Source organism: Rhinoraja longicauda, chromosome 2, assembly GCF_053455715.1.
Source record: "Rhinoraja longicauda isolate Sanriku21f chromosome 2, sRhiLon1.1, whole genome shotgun sequence".
Lineage (NCBI taxonomy): Eukaryota > Metazoa > Chordata > Chondrichthyes > Rajiformes > Arhynchobatidae > Rhinoraja > Rhinoraja longicauda.
Window position 1 is genome coordinate 41,292,678 of NC_135954.1, and position 22,609 is coordinate 41,315,286.

Sequence of the window (22,609 nt, forward strand, 5' to 3'; positions counted from 1 at the left end):
TAAGTCATAGATTTAATCTTAATTTTCAAAACATTTCCAATTCTGGGCATCATGCTTCAGAATGTCTTGAGAAAGTACAGCTATAAGTAATTTTATAACAGTAATAGCAGGATTAGTGAAATTAGATTCTGTTTGGGGTCTAGAGATGTTAAAATTGTTTCCTTGGAAACAGAAAATACTAAAGTTACATTTAACAGACATGTTCAAAGTCATCAATGGTTTTAGTGTATTACAGCAGAGAAACAGGCTATTCAGCCCAACTTGTGCATGCTGGGCTTTGATGGAGTAACTAAGTCTATATCAGCAGAAGGAACACAGCATATCCGGTGAACATAGATTTAAAGCAGTTAACAAAAGAACCATTGATACGATTGGTAGTTTTTTTTATACTTAAAGATATTGTGGAAGTAGAATGCTCTACTAGGTACTAAATTGCAAAGAGGAATTACTTGAAAGATATCTAATTGCAGAACTGAGGAGAAAGCGGGGAAATAAGTCTAATTGACTCGCAGTTATAAAGACCTGGGGAAGCCATGTGGGCCAAATAGTTTCCTCCTTTGCTATAAGATACCATGATTTCTATAATTCACATGCAAGTAATCTTCCATAAGTATTGAATTCAAGGTAGTAATATTGCTGTGGTTTATAATTATCTCTAGTTATGCATATTCGATTCATCTGAAGGTGTATATTTGCATCACAAGGAATTACTAGTCATGGGAGAATGCCTGTCTAAACAAAGTTACCTTTCTCAGGAAAAAACTGGCTAATGAGAAATAAATTGAATTTCAAACATGCCTCTCAGCAAAAAAAAACAAACAGGCCGACACTTGCATTCATTAAGTTTAGTTCATCTGTCTACGTATGCTACTGCCATATTTTTGAAAGGTAGCTTCAACTTGTGTTACAGATTACATGATTGCATTAAATCTTCCATGTGGAAATATTCTGCACCTTCTTTGCGTTAATTCTCATAAAACAAATTGTGAGAAGGGAAAGGGAGATGAATCTTTGGCTTTTCAGTATCTGAGGTATAAGAAAGAAGAATTTGCCCAGACCTTCTTTCATTGTGAACAGTTGTGCCTTGCGAGCTTATCTTCATGCCTGATGAATCGGGGTTACCCAGAGAATCTCAGGTACAAGCTTCCACAGGTATTCCAGCTCCCAGCTGATGAATCCTTTCCATGTTCATGCCCTTAGATTGTTTTGATATTGATGATGAATACTGTGCTGTGATAATCAAGACTAAAATGAAAGGAGATTGCAAGTTTGGGGAACTCTGGAGAAAGTAGAAGATATTACAATACAATACAATACAATATATTTTTATTGTCATTGTACAGGGGTACAACGAGATTGTTAATGCGACTTCCGTATGATGCAATAAATTAATTAGCTAATCAACAGAAATTTAGGCAACCCAGAGAAACAAAATTAGAAACAGTTAAAACAGTATAAAGTGCAAATAGGTCTATGCCAGGTCGATGTGCCACGTGACCATCCGACTCAGCAGGACCGGTTCAGAGCAGCTATAGCCCTGGGGATGAAGCTGTTCCTGAGTCTGGAGGTGCAGGGGTAGAAGGCCTTGTAGCGTCTGCCAGGTGGTAGAAGTTCGAACAGACTATTGCAGGGGTGTGAGGAGTCTTTGTGGATGCTGGTGGCTTTCCTGAGGCATCGTGTATTGTAGATGCCCTCCAAGGCTGGTAGCTGTGTCCCGATAATCTGCTGAGCTCTGTAGACTACCCGCTGAAGAGCTCTCCTCTCTGCCTCCTTAAGTGAAGTAAGAAGGTAAAAATGAATGTAACAATGTGAAAATAAGAAGTCATCATCGAGCAGCAAATGTACAGGGATAGAGTTTTTCAATGAGGAGAAAATGGAAACACTCAGCAGGTCAAGCAGCATCATCCATGGATGGAGAAGCAGAGTTCATATTTCCAGTCAAAGACATTGTGTGAGCGCTGTTTTCCTTTCCACAGTTGCATTTTCACCTGCAGCACCTGCTGTTTATATTTCAGAAATCCAGCCTTGGCAATATTTTAAATTTTTCATGAGAGATAAACGAACTGAATTGAAAAAGACTGGCTGTTAGGGGACTAATTTTAGCAAGGGAAAAATTTTAAATGTTGCTAACTGGAAACAAATAGACTGTTTAGGAAATGTTTTCAACTCCAGGACAAAGCAACTTGTTCAACTATATGGACTGTTGTGGGATGAATTAAATGATAAATGGCTAATACAAAACTATTGGTGGATTATAGGAGCCAGGTTTACAGAAAAACAACTATAACAGTAGCTTAATGCTTTTGAAAAATTAGTTTTACAAAATCAGTCATTTTTTATTAACTAATGATTTAAGCTAACAAAAGGTATCAGATAAACAAATCTTGTTGCATTTAAATCATTTTAAAATTCTGAAAAGATAAAGGAGAAAGATACTAATAGAGCATTGAAAATACTTTTGACAGTAGTGTACTTTATTGTTAAGTACTTTCATCTGTTTTATTCTTTTAAATCTTATAATGACTGCATTTTTCTTTGGAAAGATCCGTAATTAATTTGCAAATTCTGATATCCAGATATAATTTGAATAAATCACTGAAATTCCCCAACTGTTTGAATTAATTTTATTAATACAAGTTAGGGCTTTTATTGTTGAATTTTTATTATTGATTCAATTTAAATATGCTTTTTTTGGAGTGTTTGGATTGCCTGCTTGTTTTAATAGTGGAAACTGTTCACACCATTCCTGCTCAACTACACAGCCTCTACAGCAAAATACTTTACATCAAGCAATTTTAACAAAATCTTCAAGTTCTTTTGCATCATCTCCTTGGCTTCACATCCCATTTCCACCAAAGTTTTCACTCACTCCTATTCATTACAGTCACACCATTGGCTAGCGTATCACATGAGACACTGAGAAAGAAAGTTACTACCAAAATATTCAACACACTCAGGTGGTCCAACATTTCTGGGGCCTATTGCCTTCAGCCATATTATTTACACAATTCAATTTGTGATGCCAACTTCCTACCACTGTTACGGTGACCAATGCTGATTCTTGCTTGGGCAGTAGTCTACGTGTACTTTATGAAAGACACATTTAGCACACTGAAAGCAAAATGTAAATTCTGCATGATTAACATTTGTTGTTAGTGCAGAGTTTGATAAGCAAAAAGAAAATAAGAGATATTCTCCAAGTCAATCTGAAAGAGTTATTCTTCAATTTTTATCATTTATAATTGAAAAGGTTGACTTAATAATTGTCAAACTTCTGCCAATGTTTCTTTTAAATTCACTTTGAATTTTACACTATAGAATATAAAATAAGTGTATATTAACTTTTAGGCACTGCCTGACAATTGGTTTCACACTTTATTTCTTGCCAGAACAATACAAGACCAATGAATTACCAGTTCCAACAGAATCTAGATTATTACAGGGCACGTGGCGCTGAAATTGTAAACAAGACACGGTAAGATTTCTAGATAGGTGCAACAATACACTTGCTATTCCCCCACGTGTTTTTAAGGCAAATTGTTTATTTTCAGGACAGCTAAATCATTATAGTATTAGAAATGGTGCTCTCTCTTCAAGCTTATTTCACTATTCAGTGAGCTCATTACTAATCTTTACTTTGCTACATTATCTGCTTATGCTTGATTCATTGCTACCCAAAATGCCACTGTAGCAGTTACAAGAAGACTAAAACAGCATATGATATTGTATTTGTGGTCTCACCATTCCCTTTGTATATTTTTTGAGATTATATTAACTCTTACACTGCAGACAAGGCAGTAATGCTAAGTTACTATTTACCTTTCTAATTGATCACTGTGCCTATGTATTAACTTTATAATATGGACACAATGACATCCAAATCTCTTTGCTTTGCAGCATTTGCTTTTTTTTAAATAATAGAAGATAGACACAAAATGCTGGAGTAACTCAGCGGGACAGGCAGCATGTCTGGAGAGAAGAAATAGGTGACATTTCGGGTCGAGACCCTTCTTCAGACTGAGAGTCGAGGGGAAAGGAAACGAGAGATATAGACGGGGATGCAGAGAGATATAGAACAAATGAATGAAAGATATGCAAAAACGTAACGATGATAAAGGAAATAATGTCTGTTTTTCAATTTTCCTCCCCAACTGAATAATTTCACTTTCTCCATCTTATTCCCCATTGCTGCTTTCTTACCCACTTTCCATTTGTAATCTCATTGCATCCTTCTCTCTTTCCTTTTGCGCCTAGCCTTTTGTCATTTAATTTAGATTCCATTCTGTACTCTCTTCTCTGTCATTGATATAGACTGGAAATGGCTACAACCAAGCAATGATCCTTGTGTTGCTCTGCTTGGTAAAATAAATCATTAAAGAGAGATTTCCATTACATCGGATAATAGCCAAACAACAGATATTTACTGCATCAGTGATGATTTTGAAATTTTCCTCGCAGAAAGAATTTTGACATTTTGACTAACCCCTGTGTGAAGAAGTTCTGCCCAAACATTATCTCAAAATACAATTTGTTTGTTGAGTAATTCTTTTTGCAAGTTATTAGCAGTTTTACTGGATACTTTGAATATATTCTTTAAGTACCCAGAGGAATATATTAAGGTACATTGTTTAAATTTTTTTTTCCAGTGTTGGGGCAAAGGTTGCTCCCCTCAACATCAACAAGGTGTCCAGCAGCTTAATGAGTCTTGGACGGAAGTTGATAAATCCAGCTATCTTAGTCGGGGGCACCAGTGGTTTACAAAATGTTGGGACAAACTACAGCCATCCTTCACTTCAGCCATCGTCCCAAAAAGCAATGGTGGAGCACACTCAGCAACACCAGCAACAGCGAATGATGAAATCGGAAAGCATGCCTGTGCAACTCAGCAAAGGTAATAAACAATCTTACTTTTAAAAATATCTTGGAAAGTAATACAATAAGCAAAATAAATGTTAACCTAATTGATTTGATAACCGCAGGTTCTGTTACACTTGTGGCACCAGAGCCAAATGCTGTGGCCAGAGCCTAACTGTGTCCAGTACACAATCTGTGTGCACACTCTATTTGGTACACAATCTGTGTGCACACTATTTGGTACACAATCTGTGTGCACACTCTTTTTATTCACAAAATGCTGGAGTAACTCAGCAGGTCAGGCAGCATCTCGGGAGAGAAGGAATGGGTGACGTTTCGGGTCGAGACCCTTCTTCAGACTGATGTCGGGGGTGGGACAAAGGAAGGATATAGGTGGAGACAGGGCTATTTGGTACACAATCTGTGTGCACACTATTTGGTACACAATCTGTGTGCACACTCTATTTGGTACACAATCTGTGTGCACACTCTATTTGGTACACAATCTGTGTACACACTGTGTTCATTACACAAATTATGTACATGCTCTAACTTATTTTTGTTGGTTTATTTTGGTCACATATACCAAGGTACAGTGAAAAGCTTTTGTTTGTATACTACCCAGTGAAATAGGATCAAGCTATAATCAGATTATACAGATCAAGCCAAAATATATGTACAACAGGTAGTGTTAGTATAACTAGAAATACTGATAGATTTACATTTGGAGTAGAGATTTAGAAGAGTGGAACGATTGTATCGGATGACAATAGATGTGTTCAGCACACAATTTCCCTGAAAACTGGAAATCACATTCTCTAAATACTCAAACTGAGGTTAAGCTGATCTTTATTAAGAATCAATGTTGTGCAGTTGAACACTTCATTAAACGGTTGACACTTTACCCTCTGGGCAGTGGAAATCTGGCACTCTGTCTAAAAGGCTGCCAAAAATCTTCATCAGATACAAATGTACCAAGATGAATACTTGATGTACTGAAACTGCAAACAGAGTTGGGAAGTGATATTGGCTGTTTTTATTTTTTGCCAACATGGACCTTTGGAGCTAAATGGATTACTTCTGTCTTGTACATTTTTACAGCTCTATGCATTCACATTTTGCCTTCCATGTGGTGCTATCTCACGCAGTATGTGATTGCCCTTAAGGGATTTTCAGAAGTTAGAGTAGATGACAGTAGCTACTGTCTTTTGATTCAAACTGCCAGCAATTGCCCCTTTAGGACACCTAGCAGGAGTAACCTAGCAGATCAGACAGCATCTCTGGGGACCATGGATAGGTCACATTTAAAGTTGAGACTCTTCTTCAGTTTGCACCCTTAAATCTTGGGAAGAAATCACTTGGACCTCCATTTAAAGCTAAACAGTCCAAGTTTAATGAACCTTGGATGGAATGATGTTTGAGTTGCTGAGGTTTAATTCTGAGTTTAAATTTGTTCTTTCTTTAGAATATCTCTTGTCCTTCCTTTTCTTTGTGATCTCTTCTTGCTCTGTAAGTACTATATCATGATCACCATGATCAATGGCATGTCAGAGACCTTCTTTATAAAGGGGATTAATTTCATATACATATTTCCATTTGCAGTTACCCCATATATGAACTTGTAACATGATTAAAAAAACAGTTCAGCACCGTAGGGAATTCAGCTACAGAGATATTTGATAATGATATTTGATAATGATAATAAACCATTTATAGTAAATGTCTCCCTTGTCCCAGGCTACCTGGTGATTTTTTTTGTCTGAAGAGAAAAACTAAATTCACAGAAGTATAATGAAACTTGTACCAGTAGCAACAGCTATCAGAAGGCAGTGGAGGCCAATTCTCTGAATGCATTCAAGAGAGAGCTCTTAAGGATAGCGGAGTCAGGGGGTATGGGGAGAAAGCAGGAACGGGGTACTGATTGAGAATGATCAGCCATGATCACATTGAATGGCGGTGCTCGCTCGAAGGGCCGAATGGCCTCCTCCTGCACCTATTGTCTATTGTCTAAACAATAAATAATTTGAAGATGGAACCGCAGGAAAATTGTATATTTAAAAATGATTTGGATGAGTAAGTATTCAGCCTGAAGGCATCCAAACGTAAAGAAACCAAGACGATTAGTAATCAGACTTGCATAAAGTCATACATTTTCTTTTTAATCTAGCATTTGTTTTATTGTAATTAACTAAATTCTAATTTACTGTTCTGGTGCTCTTGAGCTAAAAAGAGACATTTTATTTCTTTATTGGCTTAGAAATGACTATAGATAACTCCAAAATGTAATGTATGAAATAATGATGATCATATAACCATTAATTTATACTTTATTGAATTAAGTATTGCCAGTTGTAGTTACTCCAGTGTGTGGATATGAATACTTAGCAGACTACTATTTTTCTGGCATTTAACATTCCTACTTCAGGCATTCACAATGAAATTGGTTTGATTAAAATTAAGTGCAGTTGAGAGAAAACTAAAGGGTTTATAACTATTTAATTTTCTGAAACTAAAAACATTCTGGAGCTCAGGGCAAATAAACGATTAAATGCCTCCTCTACATTTTAATTCTTCAAAATGTAATATATAAGGGCTAGTACTATAACTTGCTAGTGCCTAAGGTTTTCTTTGATATTTTCAAGGTTTAGACAAACTTTGTTAAAGGCATTGTGTGCATAATATATTGTACAGAAGCAGAAGCAGATAACAGGTATAACAGGTATAACAGAGCTTTATTTGTCGTTCGGTACCGAAGTACCGAACGAAACTACATAGCAGTCATAGGAAGAAAAAAAAAAGAACACAAGACACATAACCCCAACACAAACGTCCATCACAGTGACTCCAAACACCCCCTCACTGTGATGGAGGCAACAAAACTTCCACTCTCTTCCCCACGCCCACGGACAGACAGCTCGTCCCCGACCGACCCGCACAGTCCCCGCACCGGGCGCTGAAACGTCTCGCGGCCGAACCGGGCGATGAAAGGCCCGCGACCAAGCCTTGCGCAGCTAAGTCCCGTGGTCGAGCCGCACCGGGCGATGTCAAGTCCGCAGCCGAGCCGCACCAGCGATGAAAAGCCCCGCAGCCGAGCTGCACCAGCGGTGAAAAGTCCCGCAGCCGAGCTGCACCGGGCGATGTTAAGCCCCGCAGCCGAGCTGCACCGGGCACTGTTAAGTCCCGCAGCCGAGCTGCACCGGGCACTGTTAAGCCCCGCAGCCGAGCTGCACCGGGCACTGTTAAGTCCAGCGGCCAAGCCGCACCGGGATGTAAAGTCCAGCGGCCAAGCCGCACCGGGATGTAAAGTCCAGCGGCCAAGCCGCACCGGGATGTAAAGTCCAGCGGCCGAGCCGCAGCGGGCGATGTTAGGCCCCGCAGCCGAGCCGCACCCCGCGCCGTGAGGAAGAGAAAAGTCCACCCACCCACACCACCCACACCACCACCCCCTCCCACACATACACAACCAAAAAAAATATATAAAAACCATCCCAACACCGACACACAGTGTCTTCTCCAATTCCAAGTAACATGAATCAAGTTATAATATTAGTAAGATAGGCACAAAATGCTGGAGGAACCCAGCGGGTCAGCCAGCATCTCTGTAGAAAATGGATAGGTGACAAGTTCACAAATGAGAGAGTAGAATTAGGCCATTCGGCCCATCGAGACCACTCCACCATTCAATCATGGCTGCCTCCTAATCCCATTTTCTTGCCTTCTCCCTATAACATGACACCCGTTCTAATCAAGAATTCGTCTATCTCTGCCTTAAAAATATCCACTAACTTGGCCTCCACAGCCCTCTGTGGTAATAACTACCCTCTGACTAAAGAAGTTCCTCCTCACCTTTCTAAAAGAGCGCCCTTTAATTCTGAGGCTATGACCACTGGTCCTAGACCCTTCTTCAGGCAAGGAACTCCTGTTTAACTGAGAAGGTAGGACATCAACTGGGAAAGTTACCATCAACAGGTAAACTGGACCAAGGAATGGCAGCTGGAATTTACTTGGTCATTTAAACCAGGGCAGCACTTATACATTAAATGACAGGGCCTGGGGAGCATTGTAGAACCGAGATATATAGGGGTACAAGCACAACGTTCCCTGAAAGTGGCACAAAGATACTCAGGGTAGTGAAGAAGACATTTGGCTTGCTTCCCCTCATTGATCAGGACACTGAGTACAAAAGTGGGGGCACATGTATGTTGGTGAGATTGTTCTAATCACCAGCTGTAGGAAGGATTCGGAAATGATTCACGAGGATGTTACCAGGACTGCAGGGCTTAAATTTAAAGAGAGAGTAGATAGGCTGGGGCTTTTCTTCCTGGAGCATAGGAGGTTTGGGGTGACCTTATGGAGGTGTATAAAATCATGAGGCCATAGATAACGTGAATGGTCGTGGTCTTTTTCCCAAGGTAGGGGAGTCTAAAACTAGATGGCATAGATTTACGGTGAAAGGGGAAAGATTTATAGAGGACTTGAGGGGCAACATCTTCACACAAAAGATCGTAGAAATGTAGAACAAACTGCCACTGGAAGTGTTAGAGATTTGTAAAATTACATTGTTAAAAGACTTTTAGACAAGTACATTGATAGGAATGGTTTAGACGGAAATGGACCAAATGGGTCTACCATCACAAAGCAATTTGGTCACACTGGCGAATTAGGCCAAAGTGCCTGTTTTCATGCTGTATATCTCTGTGACTCTAACTCTTCCAAAAGCTTTTCATATGTTGATTGAAAACGGGTTGTTTGACCTTTTTAAAAATAAATTGTCAGGAGTTGGACATGACTAACAGAGCTGCATTTATCGTCAATATTCAATTGTTTTGAGATGGTACTTCAAGAGCACCTTATTTAACTATAACAGTCAGATAAAATTGAGTTGACGTGAGGTACTGCAGATGCTGATTTACAAAAGAAAACACAAAATGCTGGAGTAACTCAGCCAGTCAGGCAGCATCTGTGTAGGGAATGGGCAGGAGTGAGACATTTTGGGTCAGAGCCCTTCAGCCCAATTGTAATGGGGGGGAGAGAGCTGGCAAAAAGATGTGGATGAAGGGACAAGGCCTGGCAAGTGATAGGTGGATACAAGCGAGATGGGGTTGATTGGCAGATTAATGGGCAAAGGCCAGAGATGAAAAGACAAAATATTGTGATATAAGGAGGGAAGAGGCATGAAATGTGAAGCCAAAGGAAAGGATGTGTGGAAAGAAAATGGAGCGGAAGGGAATGGGGGAGAGGAAGGGCGGGTTAGTGGGAGAGATCAATATGCACCTGGGTGGGGCACAAGGAAGGGGGGGGGGGAGAGGGGTGGCTACCTAAAATTGGAGAATTCATTGTTCATAACATTGGGTTGTAAGCTACCCAAGCAGAATATGAAGTATTGTTCCTGAAGATTGTGTGTGGCCTCACTCTGGCAATGGAGGAGGCCCAGAACACAAAAGTCAGTTTGGGAATGGGAATGGGAAGGATGGGAAAATGTTTAGCAACCAAGAGATCCAGCAGGTCCAGCGGAACGACTCAAGCGCTCAGCGAAATGGTCGCTTAATCTATGCTGACCTCGCCGATGTAAAAGAAGCCACATCAGGAGAACAGCATGTAGCAAATAAGGTTAGAGGAGGTGCATGTGAACCTTAGTCTCACTTGAAAGGCCTGCTAGGTTCCTGGGTGGATGTATGGGATGAGGTATAAGCACAGGTGTTACATCTCCTGGCTGGCAAACACATATCTGGGGAGCAGGAGGTTTGGGTGGGATGGAATGAGTGAACCAAGGAATCGCAAAGGGAGTGGTCTCGACAGAGAGCTGAAAGGGTGATGATGGGAAGATTTGGCTGGTGGTTGGATCATGTTGAAGTTAGCGGAAATGTCATAGAATGATGAGGAGGCTGATGGGGTATTGAACAGAGCTACTCTATCCTTGTTCTATAGGAAGGGATATAGATGGAAGGGGCTGGGGGAAGGGGAAAAGGGGGTGGGATAGTAGGAAATACAGTTGCACTTCTGGGTGGGGCACAGGGAGGAGAGGTGGGAAAAAGGTGGGGGGGGGGGGGGGGAATTGTTACCTAAAATTGGAGAATTCAATGTTCATACTGTTGGGTTGTAAGCTGCCCAAATTGAATATTAGGTACAAATTGAGCAGTTGGCATATTACATGCATTTAAGAATTTATTAAATAAAGGAATAGTGCTGTAATGTTGGCAGATAGCTTACGGTATAATTAAAGTTAAGTAGGGAGAAAGCCATGACAGGGCACTATAAGCCAATTAATTTCAACATTGGTCACGGGTTGGAATCTTTACCAAAGAAGAAAGCAGATAGTCAGAATGAGCGGGAATCTTCCTTGATCTTCCATCAGCCCTAACTGACATCATTAAACTAGCTAAAATTTTAAGCAATCTAATAGCCTTTTTATTTGGAAAATTATAATTCTTAAACTCAATGAGGTCAGTTTGAGGTTACATTCAACAAATTATTAAATCAGATTCAAGTTAACAAATACAGAAGCAATATATGGTAGTCCCCGAACTAAACAGAAGGCCTTTTGGCCCAGCAAGTCTTACTGGCTCTGTACAAAAGTAACCTGTGTGGAATTTGGATAATTTTTTAGCTCCAAATTGGTGACCAAAATGATTAAATACATCATTGTTAAATATATCATTATGGCCAACTGAAGAGATCAAATATATGTTTGACCACAAAATCAGAATGCCATGAAAGCTAAAATTCTGAATAAAAACATTAATTTCTTGAAACACTAACAAGACCAGACAGCATCAATGAAGAGAATGCTTTTGTGTCAGTCAAGCCAGATTCAGCCAGTCTTGGCTCAGATTTTAATATCTACAAAAAGCTTTTCTCCTGGAAGTCTGGGAAATAAATATGATGTTACTTTTCCTAGAACCATCATATTTTATTCGTCCTTACTCCTGACTCGTGCGTATCAAATATTCCACATAGAATAACCACTTAGCAACTTCTGCATGTCGAGGCAAACACCTCAGATCCAAAGTTAGTCTTCTCAACTTATATCCAATTAAAGGGACACAAATGAAAATTTGTCTATAGTGGACTGGGAAAACAGACGAGAGATTGGTCAGTGGAAGTGCAGTGGCTGATAATTAAGCAGCTGTTCATAATGCCCAGTAGAAATTGAACCCTGTCAGAAAGATCATCGCTGAAAAAGGATAAAAGTTGAGGAAAATATTTACTTCAAAAACCTGAATATGCAATGGGGCAAAAGATACTGGAAATCTTTCAGGAACCAGCAGCAGAAGACTATAAAGCTGATGAGGAAGAAAATTAATAGTGAGAGTAAACTGGTAGGTAACAAACAACAAAAGGCATTGCATATAGAAAAAAACGATTGCTAAGGTAAATGTGAGATCCTTGGATATTCACTAAATCATTATTGAATCGTGAATTATTGAATCAACAATATTGATGAAAATTTAATTCCTAAGAAAATTCCTAAAAAACACACACTTAAGCAGTGATATCAAGAGAAGGAAAGAAAATATTCTTGGTCGAACTATCACAAGATACCGATAGTGAACTAGGGCATGGGGAAAAAACAAAAAACTGCAAATAAAATAAATCTGAAGGGCTAAAGGTTAATACACTGATAACAATAAAGATCTTGGAAGATAAATTTTTCATGTAAATTATGAAATTTCTAGAGATATGTGAAAGTTTCTGTTTTCTACATGAAATGCCCCCTTCACTGGGGACATGTAAAAGGTATTTGGGCAGTTACTTAGATAAGAAAGACATAGGGTTGATACAGGCATAATTCAGGGATTAGAATAGCTAGGCATCATGGTCAGCTTGGATGTAGTGGACTGAAAGACCTGCCTTTGTGCTGTGCGATGTCAAGATTTTATAATATGGAAGAACGGATTGCAGATAAAATATCTCAGCTTCTTAAAACATGAAAACAGGTGGGAGGGAACACTGGGATGAGATCATTGGACTGCAACAAGATACAGATAGGCTGCTGGAGTGGGAGAAAACTTGGCAAATTTAATTCAGTGTGGGAAAGTCTGAGGTCGTGCTCTTCAGTGGGAGGAATCAACAAACAGACCTATCTAATGGAGAAGGACTGCAAATGAATAAAGTACAGGGTGTTCTTGTGCTTGAAACAAAATGTTAGTAGGCAGGTACAATGCAAATAGTATATCAGACGGACTTTATTGTTAGAGGCTAGGTGTTACAATTGTACATGGTGTTGATGAGGCTGCACCTGGAATATGGTGTAACGTTTTTGTCGCATATTTAAAAAAAGACTTACTAGCATTGGAGGCAATTCAACAGAGTTTCAGTCAACTTATTTGTGGGATGAGAGTGTTTTCCTATGTTGAACAGCTAAAAAAGTTGGACTATATTCTTAGTGGTTAAGAAGAATTTGGGGCGATTTTAATGAGCGAGAAGATTCCAGGGTGGCATGACAAGACAGATGTTGAGCTGTTTCCAAAATGGAAAAATGAATTGTTACAAAATAAGGGACTGGTCATTTAAACCTGACGTACATAGGAATGTTTTCACATAGGGGATGGTGAGTCTCTAGAATTGTGTATCTCTGACGGTTGAGGAGGCGAGATCAATGGGGGTATTTAAAGGGGAAATAAATATATTTTCAAAAGATCAGGAGTTGAGGGTTATAGGGAACTAGCACGGAAGAGGAGTTGAAGCCATAATTTTATTGAATGGTGAGGCAGACCTGGTGGCTTAATCCTGTCCTTATTTTCTTTTCTTATGTACAGGAAGTATGCATCTAATTTATTCTTATCAGTCAGTGAATTTTGTGGAGGGAAATGCAGTTTTTAATGACAGCCAAGACAAAAGTAGTGAGGAGTAGATTTTTTAGATCAAACTTCCAAATATTTTGGGATTTGTTTAATTGAATAATAGGACGGGATGAACAATAGCATTGTAAATATAATTAAGACTCTGCTTACGTTGAAAAGATACAAATTGAAAAGTTAATGCTGGCTTACCTGGACGTCATTGCCAGAATTGGAATTGATAGAAATGTTCATTGCATTCAATAGCCAGCAAATAATTACTTTTAGGCTAAGAAATAAGTAATGATTACTTGGGAGTCAGAACTACAGGGACCATATTTTCTTACAAAACTAATCTAACTTTATCACTTTTAAGTAAATTGCAATTAACTAAGCATCCATGCGAATAAGTTTATTTTATTTAACCTTTATATCCATATGGTAAATTTTCCCTCTTGTCTGGTTGATTTCCTAGTAATTTAACATGTAAATATAGTACACAACTAATTCATCTCCAGAGTAAATGTCCAATGTGATATTGTACTGGGAAGATTGGAGCAGGCACGTTTAATTCCTGGTTTATTTCTTAGTTCTGCTGAAAACAGGTTAGTGTGTGACTAGCTTTGACTGAATTGGATTAGTTATGTCTCCATGGGGAAAGATCCTGACATACACATTTATAGCAACAAAAAAAAAAAAAATTCAAGAAAGTGTCAAGCTATAATGTTTCTGGTTTTCATCAGAGATCTATTATTTAGATTAATTCCACATATATTTTGAACATTGAGCCCCACTGCACTGTTATAAAAGCAGTTTTTCTTGTAATGAATGTCCTGAGGAAGAAACTAGTACAACATTTGCAAAAAAATAGTTTAAAAACTTAATCCTGTCTATGCAAATAACTTTTCTTATTTACTAGGACAGATAGTTACAGGAGATGATGCTAAGACTTGTATCCCTGTCAAGACTATAACTGAGCCTCCAGGTAAAAATCCCTGTAGTAATGTGCTTCTTTAGTTGGCTTTTGTAGTTGTTTGTGATCATTGAGGCATTTTGTGGTCTGTTTCTGTTTGCTGTTTCATTCAGTTTGAGTTACAATAGTTCATTGTCAAGCATTCACCACTGTGGGGCAGTGTTGTTCAAATAATTAATGAGTTTCATATATCTGCTTTACTGTGCTTGTTGCATGTTTAATTAAAACTTTAAATCCCAAGGTTATATATTTTTTAGTTTCATTCTTACAAGGTCATGTCCATGCCTTTCCTTCCTTAATGGTATTATAACTGCAACATTAATCATGTACATGTAGTGGGAAATTAGTAGCTCTTTGAATGATTTAACCTCGGCTTCACGAGCATGTATAACCAGGTGGTATTTATTAACTACAGAATTAATACTGATCTACTCAAAAATCATTCAATTGTACTTCTCTCTTCCCCCCACCCCCCAAGCTTGTCAATATTAGTTAACATTTATTTATGTCACATTTAGTTGTGGAATTGATTGCTTCAATCTCAACATTACTTGCTTCACCAAATTAAATCCCTTAACAGGTCACACTCATTGGTTTTTATGCAGTTAATATTTCCTTGGCCTCATTTATTCTCAGCAGTTCCTGATCCCCCTTCCTAGGCTGGAGTCTACATTCCTTGGTACGTTGCAGTGAAGTTCATGAATATAATGGAAAGTTCTTCCAGCATCGTTACTAATGCTACAAAGTATCATCCAGACATTACCAAAATAGACCTGATTCATGTCCAGCTATTTTGCCTTTCTGAACTAGAAGCAAGTTAATGTATGTGATGGAACAAACAAATACAGTGAGCTGTACCAAGATTAAGAGCACTGTCCTGCAGAACAGACAAGCAATTGTTTGACGTGGTTATATTTATTCTTCCTCTGATTCCCACTAATTATCTGATAATACTCCTGCATCACCTCTCCAAGCTCCCCTTGATTTGTTCCCTTGTCTCTATTTCTCATTCATTCTCTCTTCCTGGCCATTAGGTTTGTTGTTATTGTTAATAATTCTTTCAACTCAGATACGATGGTATTCTTCTTTAGATTGTCCATCATCGCCCGGTTTGCATTCTCAGTCACAGCTGACGATTAGTAGCTCTTTACTAAGGACCATTTGGGTGCTAACACAATCTACTGCTTATCTGGCCAGAGGATAATCCAAGGTTCACCTCCAATGGTTTCCCCTCCCACTTTCTCAACATTACCTCTTATGCCCCTAAGATTTTATTGTTTATTCTTGGATAAACTTCCTATTCAACTTCTCTTCCATGTGCGCCGCACCTTGGCAAATATCATCTGGAAACAGCATCAGTTTCCACCTTGACTGTGACAACTTCTACCTCACCACTGCCAACCTTAATCCATGGACTGTTTTTTAAAAATATCACATTGCTAGATGAGAGAAAATTTCCTACACACAATTACTGAAATGTTTGAATCTCGCTTACTGGGCCCCGAGCTATCAAACTGAGCTTAAAAAAACTCATCTCCTCAAGACAAACCCAGACTACAGTTTTGGAGTATTCTACTGCACTGTAGTTAAATTATTTGTCTATTAATCCAGAACCCTGGACTGGCAACTTGAAGCTCAAATGTAAATTTAACCATAACCTCAAAACAATTTAAACAATTTAATAATCATTTTTTTAAATTTACTAATAATTCTGGACCTACTATTGTGTTTGATCCTTTCGGGCAGTTAGGGATGGGCAATAAATCTTGGTCTTGCAAACAACAACCAGATCCAAAATAAATGAATAAATATAATATATATTTGGCCCTACAATGACTTAGGATCATATGTCCACATCAGCACTACCACCATGTATTCATTTCCATAATCTTGTGCAGCTCATCCCTGGCTTAAATCACCTAATACAGTACTCCTCATCACGTAGCTCTAGATTTGGCTGATCAAATAACTTTCCTAACCAGTCTTTTATTGGTAAATTTCCAATTATGCAGAACTTGCTGGATGATATCCAAATGCACGTCAAGCCTTGCTTCTTGACCTAAATCAGCTTCTTGTTAACCAATGCCTCCTTTTTAGGACCTTGTTTTAAAGTTTGTCCATGGCCTCAGCTTTGTATTTTTCTGAGATATCTTTACTCATCATTAAATCCCAAATGTAATTATTCTGCCATTAGAGACCTTTGTTTCAGGTACTATGGAAGTCCCATCCTAAAAATATCTTCACCTTCAGGTTTCTTTTGAACTTTCTGATACTCTTTGAAACCTGCTTCGTTTAAACCAAATTTTGATTATCTGATCATGTGACAAGATGTCAAACTTTGTTAAATAATGCTCCTGTGAAGTGAGGAAACTTCATTCCATCAAAGATCTTGCATAAACACTGATTATTGTTCTTGTTGAAAATCAAACAACTGCAGATATCGGAAACTAGAAATAAAAACAAAGCGAACTGGAGACAGATCCAGCAGCATCAAAGGAAAGAAAAAGAGTCAGCATTTTAAAGATCAGGTGTTTTTGTTGCTATATCATATCTTTCAGACATTGTCCCAATATCCTTTATCACTATTTCTGGATAGGTCCTGTTCCATTGGCATTCATCCACCAAATTTGCCTGAATGATGGTATGTAGCTGCGAGGGAGTGATCTTTGGTCTTCTCAGTATTGACCCCAAACCATATGAAAATCTCAAGGAATCGAGTCAAGTGGTAAAGGGAAACTCTTGATGATTTTTTTCCCACCTCCTGTGGTCAACACATCAACACTGCCATGTCGAACACACCTAGAAAAAATATCAAGTGTAGCAAAAACACAGAATATTGTCAGGCTGAAGAACATTAATATCCTTCACCAAGAGAAGCAACATAGCACCACTATTGATTCTGCTAGTCAAGTTCTAAAAGACAGTTTCCATGCTCTGCTCACAGCAATAGTAAGAGAAAGAATATAAGAGAAAATCTTAAATCATTTTATTCTAATCAATCTGTGTTTCACAAATGCATTTGTCTACAATAGCCTTGATAAGAATGATGTTCATACGACACCCGAAGAGACAATATCCTGTTTTCACATTCTCAATTATGTTGTTTGACACTATCACTGTGAATTGTAGCAACTCAACACTGGGTGCCCAGGTTAAAATCTGGAATCTCATGATATTACCATTCTAGCAACACAGGCAAGCCAGGTAGTTCTTCTTGATTCAAGGAAAACATGCCAGGAACAGCAACAATAGAGGTTTCAACCTGATGAAGCTACAACACAGAAGGACATGCATCTTAAATAGTGGAAGCAACAAGCTATTTGCAGGCTTAAGCAATTCCACAACCAGTAGATCAAATCAAAGCTTTAGGCATATTGCATCCATTTCTTAGAAATAGTGGTCAGTTGGACAATAAATGGGTAGGGAAAGGTGTGACCATGAACATCCCCACTCTCCATGCCGGCAAATTCCAGGCCTGAAGAATTTGCAACCATCCTCAAAAAGAGTACAGGATGGGTGATCCATCTCTGTTCTGCTGAGTATTCCGCCAAGATAGATAGCAGCTTCAGCCAATTTGCTTCACTCCTTGTGATACTAAGAAATATAATATTTCTTAGAGGGATTGCCAATAACTTGCTCATGCATTTTCAGCTTAGAATCTGCTGGGACAACTTAGTTCCAGATCACATTTCAGTCTTGATCCAGACACAGCCCGAGGTGAATTTGATAAGAAAGGGTAGAATGAAGGCATTTAATCTGGTGTAGCATCAAGCAGCCTTAATGTCAGGGAGTCCAGGAAATAGAGAACCAAAGTTAAACAAAGCAAAGTAACTGTGGCTGTTGGAGGCTAACCATCTAAGCCCAAGATATCACTGTAGGAATTCCTCAGAGCTGACATATATCATTAAATACACATAAATATACGATACGATAGGATAGAACGTTATTTATCCCAGGAGGGAAATTATCTGCCGACAATCATAAAAACACAAAATACACAAAACACAAAATACATGAAACATGAAATTAAAGTGACGAGTGGAAAGGCTTGGGGGATGTGCAAAGATTGGGGGGGATGGGGGGGAGGGGAATCAGTCTCAGTCTACCCCATGACAGAAGGGGGAGGAGTTGTAAAATTTGATAGCCACAGGGAAGAAGGATCTCTTGGGATGTTCTGTCCTGCATCTTGGTGGAACCAGTCTGTTGCTGAAGGAACTCCTCGGTTTGACCAGTGTGTCATGGAGTGGGTGAGCTGTATTGTCCAAGATGCTCCGCAGTTTGAGGAGCATCTTCCCCTCCAAGACCACCTCCCATGAATCCAACTCCGCCCCCAGGATGGAGCCAGCCATCCTGATGAGTTTGTTCATCCTTTTGGCGTCCGCAGCCTTCGCCCTGCTGTCCCAGCACACGGCAGCAAAGAAGATGGCACTGGCTACCACCGATTGGTAGAACATCTGCAGCATCTTACTGCAGACATTGAAGGAGTAGAGCCTTCTCAAAAAGTACAGCCGGCTCTGTCCCTTCTTGTACTCAGCGTTCCTGGACCAGTCCAGTTTACTGTCCAGGTACACTCAGTGTTCCTGGACCAGTCGTGGCCTCAGTGTTCCTGGACCAGTCCAGTTTACTGTCCAGGTACACTCCAAGGCATTTGTACTCCCTGGTAAACTGCACATCCACACCATTGATGGAGACAGGGGGGTTCCTCTCTTCCTAAAGTCCACCACCAACTCCTCAGTCTTGTCGGTGTTGAGCTGCAGGTGATTCAGCCCACACCAATCAACAAAGTCGTTGACTACATCTCTGTATTCAGCTTCCCTCCCCTGACTGATGCAGACCACATTTGCAGTCATCTGAAAACTTCTGCAGGTGGCAGGAGACGGAGTTATATCTGAAGTTCAAGGTGTAGATGGTAAAGAAGACCGTCCCCTGATGGGGCCCTGTGTTGCTCACCACCACGTCCGAGACAAAGTTCTGTAGCCTGACATATTGTGGTCAGGTAGTTGTAATCCAGTCAGGTAGTTGGTAATCCAGAACACCAATGGAGCATCCACCCGCATCTTCGTCAGTTTTCTCCCTAGCAATGCAGGCTGGATAGTGTTAAATGCACTGGAGAAGTAAAAAAACATGACTCACACTTATCCAGGTGAGCATAGGAACGATGGAGCAGGTGGATGATGGCGTCCTCAACCCCAATCTGTGTTTGGTAAGCAAACTGCAGGGGGTCCAGGTAGGGTTTAACCAGGGGTCACAGGTGAGTGAGCACCAGCCTCTCCAGGGAGTTCATAATGTGCAAGGTCATAACGGTCTGCGCATCGGTCTGTAGTCATTGAAGGAGCTCGGATGCATCCTGTTTGGTACAGGAACAAGGTACCGCATCTCAGGAACCCTCTCCAGGCTCAGGCTGAGGTTGAAGATATGCTGGAGTACTCCACACAACTGGCTGGCACACACCTTGAGTACCTGAGGGCTGCCACCATCGGGACCCGTGGCTTTGCCTGGGTGGAGTCTGCTCAGCTCCTTCCTCACCTGCTCAGCCTTGATGGTCAGGCGCGACAAAGAAAGGGCAGAGGAAGTGGACCAGGGGGATTGAGGGGGAGAGTCTGTCGGGGAGCAAGAGTGGTCAGAGGCCCCACCATCAAATCTATTAAAAAACAGGTTAACTCATTGGCCCAGTCCTGATTGCTTTCCCTCCCCAGGCCATTGGTCTTGTAGCCTGTAATGCTCTTCAACCCGCTCCACACATCCCTCATGTTGTTCTGCTGAAGTTTCAACTCCAGCTTCCTCCTGTAGTCGTCCTTGCCCTGTCTCAGTCTCGCCTTCAGGTCTTTCTGCACCCGTTTCACCTCCTCCTTGTCACCATTCCTGAAGGCCCTCTTCTTCTGGTTGAGAAGTATGTCACTGGTAACCCAGGGCTTGTTGTTGGGGAAACAGTGTGCAGTCTCCTCAGGAACAACGTTAACCACACAGAACTTTATGTAGCTGGTAACACAGTCCGTAAGTCCATCAATATCCTTTCCATGGGGACTACAGAGTGCATCCCGGTCTGTGACCACAAAACAGTCCTGTAGAGTGTCATAGGTCTCCTGTGACCACCTCCTCACTGACCTTGTGATAACAGGCACCCTCTGGACCATTGGCTTATACCTGGGTAGGAGGTGAACCAGGTTGTGGTCGGATCATCCCAGTGGCGGAAGGGCTATGGAGCTGTACGCCTCTTTAACATCGGTGTAGCGGCCAGTTTCTCGTCTATCTCAATTAGCTCCCAAGCTGCCACTTGCATAGACCGGGTCAGCGATAAGCGTAATAACTCGAACAACTAATAACAGAGATCCTCCCGGACGTTTAATAGTCTCCTTTATTTGAAGGTGCAATAACCATATTGGCATATCTCTTGTCATCGACTGGTTATTAATTGCTAGGTAAAATTCCATATCTTACCACAGTCTATGCGATCGTTACGAATTGCCAGATATAACTTCGACACAGTTTGTATTAATCTTCTAGTTAATAAAACTTACAGGCGATTACATCATGGCTGATAAATCTTTTGGCGGAGCTTCTAGCTGACCCTCTGACAGCACCTCCCAGCTCACCCACTATGCCCACACGTACCCAACTGCCCGTACTCTGGCTCCGCCCAGCCCCTACGTAAGCATTGCATTAACTCTATAGTGTCCAAACTACAGCAGAATACAAGGTAGTGATATTAATAAGCAAAAATAACTAATGACTGCAAAATGGCTCCTACACACCGGCCCCTAATTGTTATAAGTGTATAGCGCAACAATTACTAATACAAAAAAAAGGAGGAGCCAACAAAAAAAACTCCATACATAATCCAAGCATGCACTATACATTGGCATCTAATCTATTACAGTAGTTAATCAGCAAAATTATCAGTCCATGTTAAGTCCAGTATCAGCTTCCAGTAGCAGACATATCTTGGTTATCGGTCTTTCCAAGATATTGTTCTTGGTCTGCAGCCGAACGGTGCGCACGTGCCCACGTGCATCCGGTAAGGTCTCCAATATTTTGCCCATCAGCCAGGAGTTTTCAGCCTTCTTCTTTTCCAGTTTAAGAAGCGGTTTGTCGTTAATCCTCCGGCTTCATCTGCGGGATATTCTTCTGTGCTAACATATCTCCATTGCGATACGTCAGTAACATCCCTCACAACAGCGATTCTGTTAGCAACAAACGTCTGAAAACGTTTGTTTTCGTTGTTGATGTATTTAAGCACGGTTGTGCTATCAGTCCAGAAAACCGATTTGTCTAGCTGAAGCTGTAATTCCTTTTTCAGCATTACATTGACTTTAACAGCTAAGACTGCAGCTGTAAGTTCCATTCTGGGAATCGTCATCTGTTTCAATGGTGCCACTCTAGCCTTACCCATTACAAATGCAACATGCACTTTCCTACCGTGGCTTTCCAGTCTCAGATATGAAACAGTGCCATAACCACTTTCACTTGCATCTGAGAAGTGGTGTAGCTGTACATTTCTGATTTGACCAAAGTCGGTAGGCTTCATGCACCTCAAACTCTGCAATCTTGTCAAGTTCCGTCAGCCATCCTGTCCACTTCTGATGGAAAGTTTGGGGTATATCGTCATCCCAACCAAGCTTCTCCTTACAGAGTTCTTGCATAATCAACTTAGCAGGCAGAGTAAATGGTGCCAGAAATCCTAGAGGATCGTAAATAGAGCCAACTACTGACAGGATGCCACGTCTGTTGCATGGTCGTTCCTGTACAGCAATTTTGAACTTGAACCTATCGGTTTCCACGCACCAGTACAATCCTAGTGCTCTCTCCATCGGCAGATTGTCCTGGTCCAAGTCCAACTCCTTGACCTCTTTAGCCCTACTTGCTTGAGGAATGGATGCCAGTACAGCACGGCTATTACTGATCCACTTCGATAGCGTAAATCCTCCCATTTGGCAGATGTCAGTCAGGTTTTTTACCATCCGGACTGTTTCTAGTTCCGAAGGCATGGACTTCAAACAGTCAT

General features: G+C 40.4%; 1 protein-coding gene across 1 annotated transcript in view; it reads left to right on the forward strand.

Moving 5' to 3' along the window:
• The window catches only part of tbc1d5 (TBC1 domain family, member 5), a 331,916-nt gene that overhangs the window by 253,100 nt on the left and 56,207 nt on the right, over nucleotides 1–22,609 (forward strand). The window contains exons 18-20 of the mRNA XM_078418008.1: nucleotides 3,390–3,475; nucleotides 4,647–4,891; nucleotides 14,554–14,619. Coding sequence (XP_078274134.1) covers nucleotides 3,390–3,475; nucleotides 4,647–4,891; nucleotides 14,554–14,619 — 397 coding nt within the window. The remainder of the gene's footprint in view (nucleotides 1–3,389; nucleotides 3,476–4,646; nucleotides 4,892–14,553; nucleotides 14,620–22,609) is intronic.